The sequence below is a fragment of the Zootermopsis nevadensis genome, unplaced genomic scaffold (genome assembly GCF_977971745.1).
Source record: "Zootermopsis nevadensis isolate Lab colony 2312 unplaced genomic scaffold, Znev_1.0 Znev_ptg000022l, whole genome shotgun sequence".
NCBI classification, from domain to species: domain Eukaryota; kingdom Metazoa; phylum Arthropoda; class Insecta; order Blattodea; family Termopsidae; genus Zootermopsis; species Zootermopsis nevadensis.
This window is the reverse complement of record NW_028259154.1, coordinates 26,295,215-26,311,310: the sequence shown is the minus strand read 5'-3', so window position 1 is coordinate 26,311,310 and position 16,096 is coordinate 26,295,215. Positions and strand designations below refer to the sequence as shown.

The 16,096-nt window shown below is 39.2% G+C and overlaps 1 protein-coding gene and 1 non-coding gene across 6 annotated transcripts in view; both read right to left on the bottom strand.

Moving 5' to 3' along the window:
* l(2)k10201 (zinc finger protein 511 lethal (2) k10201) overlaps positions 1 to 14,561 on the bottom strand; it is a 67,885-nt gene extending 53,324 nt beyond the window's left edge. Inside the window, exons 1-5 of one of the 5 annotated variants that reach the window (XM_022077554.2) lie at positions 14,337 to 14,561; positions 13,534 to 13,688; positions 12,920 to 13,121; positions 12,573 to 12,768; positions 10,858 to 10,914 (exon numbers count right to left, since the gene is read on the bottom strand). In XM_022077554.2, coding sequence (XP_021933246.1) covers positions 10,862 to 10,914; positions 12,573 to 12,768; positions 12,920 to 13,121; positions 13,534 to 13,679 — 597 coding nt within the window. In that variant the 5' untranslated portion in view covers positions 13,680 to 13,688; positions 14,337 to 14,561 and the 3' untranslated portion in view covers positions 10,858 to 10,861. Of the gene's footprint in view, positions 1 to 10,857; positions 10,915 to 11,258; positions 12,769 to 12,919; positions 13,122 to 13,533; positions 13,689 to 14,001; positions 14,300 to 14,336 lie in introns of those variants that run through there. The other 4 variants (XM_022077555.2, XM_022077551.2, XM_022077552.2 and 1 more) reach the window with 4 other exon arrangements.
* On the bottom strand, positions 5,668 to 5,739 carry TRNAT-UGU (transfer RNA threonine (anticodon UGU)). Its single transcript has one exon. It is a non-coding gene; the product is annotated as a tRNA-Thr (tRNA).
* Positions 14,562 to 16,096: the final 1,535 nt, after the last annotated feature.

Genomic DNA, 16,096 nt, shown 5'->3' with positions numbered 1-16,096 from the left:
CCAAACGCTGCTCATTATTACAGAATTGCATTCTTGTTATGTGACACCAACCAAATTCTGAGTAATGAAGCTAATAGGAGAGTAATTCTATAAGTGCTGCTACCATTAGGCAGGTTTTTGGTAATACTTCTAGAGGTAAATGAGCGAAAGAGATAAAAGGTGGGGGATTTTTGGAACGAGGACGCGAAAGATACCCCCCCCCCCCGTTAAATTTCAACGGTTACCGTGTGGTTCAAAAACATCAGGACTGGCCCTGCTTTCGAGTAGAACGAAATCGAATCTCTCTTTGCCCCCTGGAAATTGTTTGAACATGTCTGCTCTATGCACGTCCTTACAGTTATAATCTCGAAGTTTCGCATCATCGCCATGTTTGAAAACTCTTTCCACATACATAAATGTATTTTGTGGTCTTCTGGGTTATGATTGGTGATTACCAACGCTTCGGAGGAAAACGCCACATCAATCATCAGAACAGATGGCGAGTCATAACCGAAGAGACCACGATTTTTAAATTTTCACAGCTGTCAAAACCTCATATCTCATAAAAAGAAAAACATTTCGTGCATTAGTGGGCCAAATAAGTATCCGTTGATGCAGTGTTTCATCTGTTATCGCTAACAAATGAAGCAACAGACGTTCGTCACCATTTTGTTCTGTCATCACATCCAAACTTTGGATTCTTTTCCATTGCCAACTTTTGTTTAGGCGATCTACCAAGCCTTGGGGTAAAGCCAAGCACTCAGCTTCATAGAGTGCTGAAAAGTGAGTGGAGCTATACCTCCACTCCCCCATACGTCTTCAAGTAGTGTGCTTGATCAGACACGGGTACAAATTTTACCTTTACCAGACAGCAAATTGTTGCAACAAATTCTATGTTCTACAAACAGTGCTCCCTTGATATTTTCTGGTCCTCAAAATGACTTAAGATCTGGAAGAATTGAGTCTGATGAACTGTGCGTGAATATTTATAGTTTATTTAACAGCAATATCAACAGCTCAGTCTACTCGGGTGATAAGATAATGGATGAATAAGAAATTGAAAAGGATGTGGAAGGAAACGGTCGTGACCTAATTTAAGACATTATCCCAACACGTGTACGGAGACACTGAGGAAAACCATGAACACCCCCAAGTCAGAAAAACCGGTATCTGAACCAAGGTTTGAATGCGAAACCTTCGGGATGCTAACCACTCGGGACTTTGGCATGAGGACACATGTACCCTCTCCATGGAGCGAGGTTTTCGTGAGAGGATCCACACGAAAAAAAGAGAAGAAGTCTTCTTTCGAGCATCAAAGAAACATTTAGCGTGAGAATAAAGGAAGCTCGAAATTCAGAAAATTATCCCCTCCCCCCCACCTTCCTAAATGCACTAAATTCGCCATAATACACCCCCATGCATTGAGTCAATCGCGAATATTAAAAAAAAAAAACATTTAGCGACTGCATCCCGCATTGCAACCCTCTCGTTTTAACTCCTCCAGCCCCTCGTATTATCTGTCACGTGACCCCTATAATTATAGGTCCTACATATGGGCTGTTAAACGACCACCAATTGAATCCATTCGAGCAAGAGTGTCCTAAATGAAATTCAAGTTCCTCCAATTTCCTCAGTCAAGTTCATTCAGTACAGTGACGATATTTGACGGCTGTGCGGGACAACTGCGTCGGTTGCCGCGTCTCCTAGTCTCAGCGGCACAGCCGCTAAATAATCTATAGTCGATAATGTGGATACTATAAAATTTAGTTAGTTTTAAAAAGTTTATCAATAGCAGAGTTATGCAGTGCCCAATGAGACGCAATATTCATTAGAAATTTAAGCAGATTTATCACGAAATTTCCGTTCAAAAAACTAGAGACGGCGACGAATACTTTTACACAAGAAAAATATTCCATGCTGGGATTCGAACTACAAATAAGTCAGATGCCTCCAAACGATATACCAGCTCTGATTCTCCCAGATGGGAATGCAGAAACGCATTCATGAACCCTGTGACCGAGGTATGAGGCATTCAAGACGGTGAGACGCCATATAGGCTTCTGGTAGTTGCCAGCTTTTCGCAGAAACACGCTGCCTTCATTTTCAGCTCTGCAGATCTACCTATAAATTCACAGGGCGTTACAATCCAGAAGTCCAACATAATTGACATCTTCGCCGTCATGAAAGCCTCAAACCTCACATCTTCGAGGCAAGAACTGAATTTTTTCAATAGACCTACTATTTATAAAAGCTTCATGCTTACAAATAAAAAATGTATGATGCATACTTTTTTTCCTGGCTCGAAATTAATTTTTGTAACACCTGTACACGAGACACAATATGGATGAAATTCTCAGTCATTCCAACATTACGACAACCTGAAATCTCATCAACGTGAGTTCTGATTTGTAAACTCGAGAGTTATGCCACTCTTACTCTGAATGCGTCAGTTCTGTCGTATAAGTACTAATGTGGGGGAGACGAACAAGGGGGGGGGGTGGTCTGATGGACCATCTGATGCAATCATGATGGGGTTTTATTGACTGTAATTTAGGGTACACTCCCTTCCACACAACATAGGATATGTTAATACTTTTTGGGATACTTTGAAATTAGTTCTGAAGACCTCAGAAAATTCAGTTCATGTTATGAAAGAATATAATAAAATAAGACAGAACGGGTAATTCTTTCTGTCTTCATCTTCAGGGTAGTGGTGGAGGCAGCAAGTACCTCTGAAACGTCGTGAGAACCTGAAACGTCACCGTGTACGAAACAAAAAGTGTCATCGAAAATCGAAGTGTCTCGCAGGCAGGTACAGCGCTCAATTGTTTGTGACTCGGATGGATTCTGTACTTAAAGAAGAGTCCTCGACGTATTTAATAGCAAAATGGCATAACTCACATACAAACTACATTAAACCCTTACCACACGTTTAGCTTCAACCTTGAAATTCCTAAAACAACTGAGAATACTTTTCTGAACCACAATTGAGATCGTGGTGTTGTGGGTTGTAATACCGCTACTCCTGTAGGTTTTTACCGACGTTTCGGAGGAACTAATCGCTTGGTAGATAGTGAATGCGACCTGAAGATGGAGGTAATAGATTCCTCCGAAAAGTTTGTGACCACTTACGAGACTACACGATATCTTAACCCAGAAGGTGAGAATCTGGATGTACTGATAATAACAGTTCCGTATGCAATAGAAATTCATCCAATTTTGCATTAATCTACACAATTTGGACATGAAACAACTCTGACTTTGGTACATTCTAGGAATAAACACACCTTATTTCTCCTGTCCAATTGATCATTGCCATGGCGACGTCTTTAAATGTCCTTCGAGGCAGGGACTGAATTTTTAAATATCATTTACATGTGTTTCGAGCTCGTAAGGACCTGACTGAAGTCACATACTGCTCCGAAAACATAAAAATTATTTAAAATTCATAAGCTACGATAAAACAAGCAATCCTAGTGATGAAACACTGTCGACTTGGTCCCTTCTTAACCTCAAAGTGCCACCCACGGTTTGACTTCACAGATTGTATCAGGAGAGCCTGGGAAAACTCGAGTAGGTGTCATTGTTATATGTTAGAGGGGAGGCTTGTCTCCCACATAAATTACTCATCAAAACACATGTAACATATGGCAACGTGATGGCCCTGTAATGTTTTAAACAGTTCTTTGAGGGGTGAGGGTTGAATGGGACAAGGGTGAGACACCCTTACAACAGCACTCTGCCCCCATGAAGAGTCTACCCCATAAGTAAATACATGGGCGCCGATATAAAGCGTTTCAAACTACAGTGTATGAGCCAATATGCATCCCAGCTAATGAAACCTTACACTCAACTTCACAATATATTAACCCTTTAAAGCTCAGTGGTAATTATATGTACCACCTGTATTAACAATCAATAACTCTTCATTTTGTATGTGTTTCGTATGATTCTCAGAATAAACAGCGATTATTTCCTTAAACAGCGTTAACCAGCTGATCTCTGTAATGTTGAAGTGTGGTGTTTTCTTCGCGGTACGGGCTGGATTCTTAAATATTATTCAGAAGAGCTTCTGTTTCAAAGAGTTAAAAATTATTTTTGGAGTCACCATTCAGTCAATTCCAGAGAAAGACACCGAATATTACAAACACGTGTTTCCGAGGGGATATAACAAGTGTTTCTTCTCGGACGTGTGTCTGTATAAGACTGTTGCATGAAAATTGCGTAACACCACAAGAGAACACGCTTGTTTAATAACATTAGCAGCGTAACCGAGTGATTACAAAACGAGTAATCGACGCGGGCAGACTCGAAACCCTGTCGTAAAAGAAGAATCATATCTTTAGTTACCTCGGAGGCATGTCAGGAACAAAGGTAGCAAATTGACTGTGTACTATCTCAGATTTTAGCCTCCTACACACACATACATCCTTTCTTACAGCTGAATGCACACGTAAACGTGACAAATTCAATAAAAACAATCCGGAATCAGTTCCGATCGTGACTTTCCAATCTGCAGATTAGTCAGGAGAGAGAGAGAGGGGAGGGGAGGGGAGGGGATGGTTCTTAAGTCACAAGCGTAATCAACTAGGTACATATTAGCGTGTTTCATTTGTAGCGTTCTATGGGTTTCTAAAAGTTTCCAGAACAAACAGAAATGGCCCGAGGTACCTGTTTGTTAAAAAAAAAGGTCTTTGAACTAGAAAAAAATAGAAACTTATTAAAAACTCGCTTTGGTGTATTAATACGAGCGGAGTAATGGGATTTTAACTGGGAGTCCCCTTGTCACACTGTCGGTAATCCAGACAATTTATCTTGAACCAACATATAATTCGTGGACACTACTGCTGGGAAACACGATCAAAGTTTGAAGATTGGGGGCTCGTCAAAATAATATTTAATAAAAATTCAGCCCCTTACTCACAGAAAACAATGAACACGTCTCCATGACAACGATCGATTGGTTTATGTTGTTTGGGGGAAATAATCGATGTTTATTTATTCTGAGAAGCATACGAAATCCATACATAAAAAGTATGGGGAAAACTAAACCCGTCGATGACAAGTTTAAGAATGAGTGGAGTTGTACTTCCACTCCCTCATACGTCGTCAAAACATTTTTAAAAAAAAAAAAAAATTCGTAACACAGGTATTTCATGGTGAAGTATCGTTAGCCATAAGCAACCCCCAAAATTAAACACAGCCCCTTGTCAGCTGTCCGCAACTGTTTATAGAATCTATTTGCAACTACCTTCTACACCAGAATGATCTCCTGCAACGACACACCCCAAGCCCTAAATTCCTAAGACCAATTTTAGTAATATCCTGCCATCTATCCCTTGGTCTTGTGCACTTTTATTAGAACAGACATGTAATAAATAACAAATAATTAAAAATTGGGCAATATTGAATAATAAAGCCAGGTTTTTAACATAAGTAACCTTTTTAAGCTGCCGTTCATGTTGGAATCGAACATTTTTAGAAATTTATCCGCGGATCCGAACAGAAAACATCAAAGTTTCACGAAGAAGTTCGGGACACGCCAATGCAGACGCGCGATGTTAAGTTACGTCTACTTTCACGCGTAAAATTTCATTTAACTGGCAAAGTAATACAAGATAAAACACTACGGCTTATTCAAAATTTTAAAAATAAAACAGATGACACAAATAAAAAAAAAAGGCCTTTAGCCCCCTGTGAGGTTTGAACTCACGACCCCTGGTTTACAAGACCAGTGCTCTACCACTGAGCTAAGGAGGCGGACGAGGTCTGAGGCTTCCAACCGAGAGCCTCACACGAGTAAAGTCGAGGGAAGGCAAACAAGAAGCCATCGATGTCACAGCGTAACAAATTGAGCAGTGGACGAATTGTGGCCTGCACTCATTTCATTTGGTCCGGCGCGTTCGCCACATGTTTAGGTCAACGACCTCACTTCCGCCCGGAGCTCAACATGAAGGAGTGCATTCATGTCAATATGCGATATTTTTATGCAAACTGCGAGGTCACAAAGGACCTCCTCGTCAGCATTTTTGTACCCTTCGCCACTTCCAATCCATTCTTCCTCCCACCTGTTGGAGGCGGGGGAGAAATCGTCAGCCTAAATTCTACAGAAATGTTTCTTTTATACGTGGGAACAGAAACAGCTCAACCACTAGAACACGATAAAATGTCTTATTCCTCCTGACATGACAACATTTATCCGCGATGTTAAGATTTAAGTTAGAAGCTCACATAATCGTCGTGGGCCCTACGTTCAAAACACAGGTCCTTAAGGGCTAACTTCAAAAATTCAGAGTCCTTCTTCAGGAGGTAAAAGTCCCTTAGCTGGTCAAAACATTCCCCTCCTCCTACGTAACCCTAGGGATATAGAAGTTGGGTCAATTTCTATCAGACTACAAGACGGAAATAGAAAACATTCGGAGAGTCTTAGTCAACAAATTATAAGTAAGCGACGCGGGGGTCAAAGCTGTGACCCCGCTCTTTCGACATAAAAAGGAACACCCATAAAAATATTAAGACGCGCGTTTTTATGCTCTCGCCACAAGTTCGTTTCTGGCTTCTCCTGCTCGTAAAAAAAACATTTAAGCTGCAAGCCATAAAATCTGCTCAGTGGGTACAGAGGCTGGGCAGAGAGCTCTCTCCGGACTTCAGACAGCGAGGGACTTTCCTACGACTGTCCTAGTGGTGGACAAACGACTCTCAGCTACGACACGAACAGCACAAAAGGCTGTCTTCCGCGATGCAGCACCGTCAGATAGATATTGGCCGACGTTTCGGAGAAGCTTACTGCCTCCATCAACAGGATAAGTCTCCCCCACCCAAGTTACACGTCACATTCCCCTTGATCTGATGAGGTTTTTGTTTTATTTTTAGTGTTCCTGGTATGACGCCTCCTTCGGGCACAACAGACCCATTCACCTCCTTGACTGCTATTGTCGATTCTTCTCGGGTATCAGGAAATTCCCGACGGAAATTACTGTCGATGACAGCATCGCCAGGGATTGCACAGAGGCAAAGTTCTGCAGGTCATGTGTGAAGGTCCACAACAAATCGATATTCAACGTTATCTTCAACTCTCGATTTTTAAATACGTAGCAAAGATTAATCAGTCAGAGAAAACAAGCAAAGGACTGGATATTTTAAATGAGTTATCGTTTTCTGAAAAGACATTTCGCTAATCAGCGTACACCGGTTACTCTCAAAACCTGAGTTAAATCCTATCAAAAATTCTTTCCATGTTTTATGTTTCTGGATAGGAAAGTAAATTTGTCATCAAAACGAAGTACACCTTTCAGTCTTGCGAATGTCCTCGACTCTAGAATTACGATTATAGACTGGGTGCTATAAGGTCGTTCATATTAAATGAAGATGAATGTTTTAATCGCAAAGTTATTATTTCGTTGTAAAATAATGAGAAGACTCTAACCATCGCATTAGAACACGCACGGTGGTTGCCACACACTTCCTGAACTAGCTGACGTGAGACCCTTCTGAAATTCAGCGATATGCAGTGAACAGCTGACGATTCTAGTCCATCACCATAAAGGAAGGAAGTAGTACAATTCTTTTTCTTAAATAGGCAGACAGATGTTCCTCTTTAAAAACCTACGTCACCTCAAAGTCACTTCTTTGTTATTAAGAGAAGTCAGAAACTTTGAGACGCAGAGCTGACAATATGACGCAACTTTATCATCTCATGAATATAAGTAGATCGGTGGAAAAATCGGGACGTTCAGTGCTCCAAGGGTGCGTAACCCAAGTATGCTCTATTGCAGGTCAGCTATCTTTTGGGGTAGACGTAAAGAAAATAATTAAATTTAAAAATAAACCAGGGCTTAATTTGTGCCGGGACACATTTCGGATCTTTTTTTTTTTTAAAAAAAAATTTCTTCGAGAAATTGTTATTATTCTAAAGGAAAACGTTCAATTCGAAATCAGTGGCGTTCCGTTAAAGTGTGAGGCGAAAATGAGAACTAATTTCCATTTCAAAAACCCCGACGGTCGTCAATTTTGAGCACCGTTTCGTCTCAGCACAAATTAAGTACGTATATGGTGAAAATTTAAATTTGTTCCCGCTAACCACAAAGACGAGTGGCGCGTCCACGTTCTCGGAGCTCCTACAGTTCATCTGAGAGCAAACCCAGGATTTATGTTCGATTCCCTGGATCGAAAAAAAGCTTACAAACGCGTATAATTACAAATATAAAAATTCAAAACAATACGAACCAAAGAACGTAATTTAATAACACTGTTCGTCAACGCGTTGTGACCTAAACTCCACGTAACAGAGCCCTTGAAGTAAAGAGATCACTCAGAAGATCTAGTAGTAGATGACAGTTTCCTAAAAAAAAGAGCGTTTGAAGTATGTGGATTGAATTAATCTGGCTCAGAGTGGGTACAAGTGACGGAGTTTGTGTGAACGCGGTAATTAAGTCTTGGGGTCTAATAAAAGTTAACCAAGGTTTCCCAACAAAATTTTTGGAATAATTTCTCGTCTCTAAAAAAAAAGGTTAAATTTTTTTTAAAAAAAATCTCCGATTTCGACGAAAAACGAAAATGCGAAAGTTGAGTGGAGTTAACTGCGAATCAGCACGTCTACGATGACGTACGCGAATGGTTATGCTCGCACATATAAACAGTCATGTTATCAGCAGACCTCATTAGTGCAGCGATAAGTGCGAACAAAACAACGGAAGTACAGCTGTACGAGTATAACGCAAATACAAAGCGTCTCTCAGAATAGAACGAGAAACAAACCATCGCTTCTTCTCCGCGTTCGGTTTCGTACGATTCTCATAACAAACATCGATCATCTCCTTAAACAGCGGCAACCACTTCATCATTGCGATGGTGAAGTGCGGTGTTTTCTTCGCGGTACGGGCTGGATTCTTAAATATTATTTAGACGAATTCCGAGCTTCGAAGGGTGTTAATGCTAATCGTCCTCTCAAAGATAAATTATTTCTGTCTCAGAAGGAAACTCATCTGTTTTTAATATCACATGTCACAGAGATAAGAGATGAATTTTTCGAAGACAATTACGTCTTTATTAAAACAAGCTTCGTGCTTTATTCTTTGTGGTTTCTGATCCTAAGGAAAGAACACAGACTGGGGTGTTTGAGATATTTGGAACTGAAGAAAATCACGTTCGTAATTTGTATCGTTTAACGTACAGGAGGATGGGAACCGACGGTCATGTAGCATGAAACATAGGAAAATAAATACAAATTTGTCGGAAAACCACACAGGAAGTAATTTTTTTTAAAAAATCGAAGAAGTTTTTAAGAAAATGAAAATATAATGGTTTTTAGGGTACTATATGAAATGACTAGCGATAAGGAAAAGTTTGGCCTATTTAAATACGATAATTAATCAGCGGGTTTCTAACAGGAAATGTTTTTGAACACCTCGACGACTGACAGCTTTTCAAGAAATATCGTTCTGCATTGTAATTTGCGTCGTTACCAAAGAAACCATTAGGAGTAGTCATAAGTTTAATCGTAAGTGGCCTAAGTGGCTTACGAGTCGTAAAAACAGCGTTGATATACTCTCATTCAGACACAAATGTCTTTTTTAGGAAAAAAACACGTCAAGGTAACGAAATTATATGTCAGGTCCGCGTGAAGGTTAAAACAATCTCGCGATCTACGAGACACAAAAGCATCCAGACACTGGGACACGTATTCACAAGGCACCTTGCTCGTTTCTCCTACTCGTCGACAGGACACAAATAGGGGGAAGACACTGGATTTTTATTAGGAAGGTTCCCGGTTCGTTTCTCGGACGGAATGTTGTCCAATGAACCTTTGGATGAAATGAGGGAGCTTGTTTATTTACCACGTAACCGAGAGTGTATTGTTAGCTTCTGAAGAAGGACTCTTCTCCACAAAGAGCAGACGAGAGAGAATGCGAAGTGCTGATGTGTGGAGGATGCGACAGGACTTGTGAAGGCGGGCCTCACACGTCCGAGCCAAACAAAGCGAGAGAAAGCATCTCGCGTCGTTCACATTAATGTTTACAGAGAGACGGAGACGCGAGACGCATACTAAGTTTCGAGGCACGTATGAGAGGAGCAGTGAAAGTGTCACGATTTGGGGGGGGGGGGGGGACAGATTCCACGTATCAATTATTCTGGCCACTGCCTCGACACCCAACAGTCCCTCTCCGGGAAGCTAAAAATCGCTACGCTAACCTAGAAATTTCGTGTCTTTTATGGAACAAATCAACAATTTTTAAGATAATTCTTTTAAAATTTTCATCTCATATACTAATCAAAGGTACTCTGAGTGGTCTCTTACCTTCAGGTTTTCAGACCAGAATTTTGTAAATGTGTCTCTCGCGTCTGTCTAATGCATTCTACAAGCCCCGCCCACGTCATCCTCCACAGTCTAAAGATCCTAATAACAGGTGAATACCTAAACTGTGCAGGAATTCTACAGAACGCGCCCACACAAAGCCTGAGCCACAGACGTTGAAACCTCGAAATTATATAAACAAAAATTCGTCGAGCAATCTTTCCTGTTAAGCTAAATGGTCGCTCATCTACTCAAATGTATGAAGCCTAACACTCCTCTGTAAGAATTCTATATCAGTTTCTCAAACTTGCAGCCCAGGGGAACCTGGAAGGTATTTCAGACGCTAATGGTCTGATTACAGTGTACGCATATCGATAAGAAAATTACATATTCAATTACAAACAGATTTTACGTATCTTACTCCATTTACAGCATGAAAAAATGAAACAAGCACAGGCATCTACCGGGTAATGTTAAAACTAGAAAGCAGGGCTACGACAGTGAATAGAAGATCCAAAAAGCAACGGCTTCTGCCATCTATTAAGCAAAGAGCAAACTACAATATGGCGCGTAAATTAGCCTACCTGATCACAACGCTTTAGTCCAGGATCTTCCTGATTCGTTTTCTGTTGAACCACGAGCTGAAATCAAAAATAAATACTTCTTATCTGTATGCAAATAACTGCTATCTGAAAGTGGCAGTTTTTGGGTTGTTGTTCCATGCAGTCTCATAGAATTTGAGCGACGTTTCAGAGGCGTTCAAACCTCTGAAACGTTGGTAATGGCACAACAATCCAGGACACAAGACGTCTTCATATTTACTGCCATGAGAACCTAAAAGTTAAAATCTGTTCTGAATTCAGAGAATGGTTTATTTAATATGAAATAATTAAAATATTCACGTCAATTTTTGTCAACTATGAAATTATGTCTGATATTAAGTGGGATCAGTCAGGGTCTCATGGGGATTAAGAACAATACTAAGATATATATATATAAGGAAACTAAACTTTAATAGAAAATAACACGAAGATGCAGCCTGCACCTTGTAGAAATTTACTTATGTTTCAGAAGGGCACATTGCGCGAAGTAGATCCCAGGGCCAAAACTTGGCTACCAATTGATTTTATGTGAGACAGAACTCAGTAACAGCAACTCAAATTACCTCTTTATCACTACTCCAGAAATATAACTTAAATTTACAAGCCACTTAAATATCTCTATAAAAATATTATGTAAAACATAACCTAACATTTATATTTTTACCTTTTCTGATGTTTCCTTAACCCAATTGTTTCATGACTTTGTTGTGAGTCCCAAGTATTTTACGGCATCATTTGAGTCCAAGAATAATGACAACTCATTTCTCTGAAGAATATTTTATAGCATTTCAATGCCAGGAACAGCAGTTAAAATGGTAAACGGGGAAATGAATCTGAAAAGTGGATAAAAATTGTTTTATTCTCTCGGTGTCGATCAACTTGTGGCCTAAGCACCGCACGTGGTCCTCTTTGACATTTTATGAGGCCCAACCGAGTTCTTCCGCCCACATGACGGCCCCAGGAACAGTCGCCCGTTTTTATGTGGCCCTTTCTCTATGTTGAGCGTGACAAGCCCAGTGCGGGTGTACTTTTTTTTTTAAAAAACTTTACAATTAAAATCATGTGAACACTTTACAAAATGTGAGGATGGAGGATGAGTGAAATGGTACTAAGGTATATTCTTTATCTGATATGCATCTTATACAGTACGAAGCTCTGACGGCAAGGCACCTAATACAGGAAACAGTTAAAGTACGTAACTGTCGTACTGCAAATATCACCAACAATCATTACGAACAAACCAAAATCATTCTTCAAGGTATTAAAAAAATACAAAAGGTGTTAACCGTGTTCAATTTCGACATCTGACGCACATGCAAATTTTTCATCATCGGTACCAGCCTTAGAGTCCTTCAAGGCATCCAACAAACCTGACGTACCCCAGACATTTGAATCGCCGGACGAACTTTGGTCACGTTTATTTATCCCTGAATTAAAATTCATAAATTTACCACCTAATCTCTGATATCTGCCACGTCCTCGAGCGAAACCCAACGGTTTTCTAAATGTTTCTGTGCGCGCACCCGTCTGTGCTTGGTGGGAAGACGTGGCTTCTCCCAACTCATTTCCTTCTTCAGATTTTTCATTACATTCCTCGACATTCCCACAATTTAAGGCCTTGAGAGACCGAGGAAACATGGCTACTGATTTGGATTCTGATTTTGGTCTTCTAATTTTCGTTTCGCATTTGCCATCACCTGAAGAAGGATCCACTTCCATTACGGAGTCCAACAGATCGTCGTTACTTTGCTTTGGTTTGCGATGTTTAGTCTTCTGCTTTCTGGCATCGTCAAATCTGAAATCGTGAGGAAACCGGTGTGCGTCTATGCAATGGCGACGCCTCTCCTGCGGCGCTGCAAACATGCCATCGCACTCTTCCACGAAGCAACGGTACTGAAAAAAGGAAAACATTCTGCTATTGTTTTGTTTATAATATCAAGCGGACAATTTAAATTCACAGACAACAGTGAAAGTAATTAAATTTTGGGGAATTCATTTTCACTAGTGCACATGCAACGTAACAGGATTTTATAACAGAACGTACCATTGGTTTCCTCTGTGCCTGAGCTCGGAAAAACGAGTCGTGGTTCTCGGAAATGTGCAGGTCCAACAAATGTGGCGAAGGCAGTCGCTTGTTGCATTCGCTGCAGAAGTAACGATGCAGCGAGTTATAATGCAACTCGTATTGTAGCAATGAGTCAAATTCAAGGTTACAGCCAAAAACATGGCATGGAAATTTGGCGACACTGTGAACAAAGAATGAATAATTAGTTTCAACTTTACGCCAGAACAGACATAAACAACTCTACCGAACAGAGCCCTCTTTGAAGATCCTTGTTTGTGCTGAAATATGAAGTTCAATTGAATCTTCAAATCTTTCAGGACATTGAGTCAGAGATATTCACATTTTCACAATCAGTCTCTAAGACAGTGTTTTTTAACCGGGGTCCATAACTTGAGTTGATTCTATTCTTTAATTTTCTATATTTTAAGCCTTCCACATCAGAGTTAATAATTGCGGACCCACCTAAGGAGCATTACTGCTTGTATGAAAGGTTCATCATCATTGAATTACTGTAATTTTGTGATGGAACATGTTCCTTGAAACTCAAAACATACCAAACACTGATTAATCACTAATAATCAATTATATCTTACATTTCATGACACAAATCTTCATCATCTATATCCACAACACCTTCTCTTCTATATGCTCTGCACACAGCATCACCATCCGCAAAGAATGGGTCAGAAGGCTGCCTGCGACCCACTCCAAGTTTAAATAATGCATCAATCTTTGACATAACCAGAAACTGTAAAGTTAGAATGTACATATTATATAGGTACATTACAGCAGATTATATCTTAACTATTACCGGCCCCATATCAACGTTCTTATTTTAAAAGCAAATCAATTGTGTACTAAATCAGAAAGCAGTACATTCAGTCTGGGATGTTCAGAACTCCTGAAGTTCTGCCAAACATTTTATCCCAAAAAATATATAAAAAAACTTGCAATTAATATAAACATGAAGATAGCTGTCTTAAAACCTTAAATCCTACACAATATAAACATGGCATAATGTAACAATCCATGGACTAGTAAAGTTTCTAACCTCAACATACCTGACTTGGATACTGAAAATAAGTTCATACTACATGCTTGTGTACTTTTATTTCCCATTAAATTCACATGACTACGAAGACTAGCAATTGTTATCTAATTAATGTAACAAATGAGAAAACAGGAATGTCCTTCACATAAATGCCAACTTATGTTATTCCACATTCAAATATAACTGTTTAATTTTATGCCTCAAGCCTGAATGCAAATTCTTGTGCAAATCTACGCACTGTAATTCACATGATACACCCATCAAAAGTGAAAAATGTTGAAATTTGCAAATACTAATGATGTACAAAATGCCACTTTAAAATGTTACCATTTTGGCGCCAATTACCTTACTACAGATTACAATCACATCAATACAATATCTTTCGCATATTAAAAAATACGGATGTATAAGTCATATTTGTTGAAAACCCCGTACTTTCTGAGTGAAATCTCGGGTTCTCACGACGACAAATATAAAAAGTAATCGCCCTGGAAATCGACGCAATAAACAACACGACAACCCACGTCAGATCAAAGCCTTTCGACAACCATGAGTCAGATGGCAGCCATTTTCAAACGTAATGTCTGTATTGTGCTGCTACCTGACCCAGTGGTAGTACTACAAGGATGACGGAAAGGTGATATCGGTGCTCAGCCGATACAACAGTTCGCCACTATTCAATATAAATAATCCACCACACCCCTCTATTGTATTTGTTTAGTTTTAATTCAAACGGATGTGGCTTGGCCAAATGTAAGGTACTAACTTGGAACATGTCTGGAGGAACTAAGAAAAACCACGAAAAGGTTAGGATAACTGGTCTCCAAGCTGATACTTAAACTAAGACCTCCAGAACAAAAACAAGGGCTCAATTACCGGTGATGTCAAGGGATGTTAAGGCTTCATAAATTAATAGCAATGCATACTTCTATGTTAATTAGACCACCCACTTGATAAGAGATGGAATTAATTACAGATGGTCTGATCTGTTTTTGGAAGACTGAAGGCCTAACCCTTGATTGTGAAGACTACAGAAATGGTCTGTAAATAAGCTAAAGTTTTAATGCAGGTATCCACAAAATTTAAAGATATAATGTAATCAAATAATATATTCTCCCATTTATTTTAAATAAGACTCTATATAAAGAAGACTGGTTGTGCATTTATGAAGAAAAATAGTCCTCATTTCATAAAATAAGAGTAGGAAGGAGGTATTATGAGGTTCAGCTGTTTATGAAAGAAAAATACAACACCATTACATCAGAAATAATATATTGCATATGACTTTAAACAGTACAAAAATAATATCATAAAATGTATTCAAATATTCAAAGATATTTAATAAAGAATCACTTAAATTAATAATGTCATCATCGGTTTGGTTAAAAACCTTGTCAAAAAATGTTATATTTGAATATCATGAAAGTCTAAGAATAGTGGCACCCCTTGAAACAATTATAGAAACCATGTCTGCCACCATTAATTATGAGTTCTATGACATTTTTACTGTTACTTGGAAAATGTAGTGATACAGATATACAAGGTTTTTAAAGTAGGCCAATGTTATGCAGAAATTCAAATCTGAGACTACATACGGACACAGTAGATGAATTTCTGAAAAATGCAACATAAATGAAAATAAAATAAAGCCTTCCCATTGAATGCCAATGTTGGCATGTATGGGAGTGGAGGTATATCTTCTGCTAATTACCAAGCTCTGCCCTAGAAGGGGGTGAATGGTCAACAGCATGAACTGGCCGACCTCTACCGAGGATTGAACCCTGATAGTCAAGCCCATAGCCAGTCACTATGCAGACAGAGCTACCCAGTTCATGACCACACAAGTGAAAAGTGCCTATTTTCCTTAAGAAGGTGTAATTTCCAAATGACAAACAACAACCACTTTAAACTTAGGAGTAATTACAGGAATTTGAAGTTACATGAAAATATAAATATATTTAATATACGTAAAACTATATTTGTTTAAATCAAGTCCGTCTAATCACAATTTAAAATATTTAAAATATCATATGATGTTCTCTATCGAAACATTCGATTTACACTAGAAAAAATGATGTTCTAGTGTAAATCATATGTTTCGATAG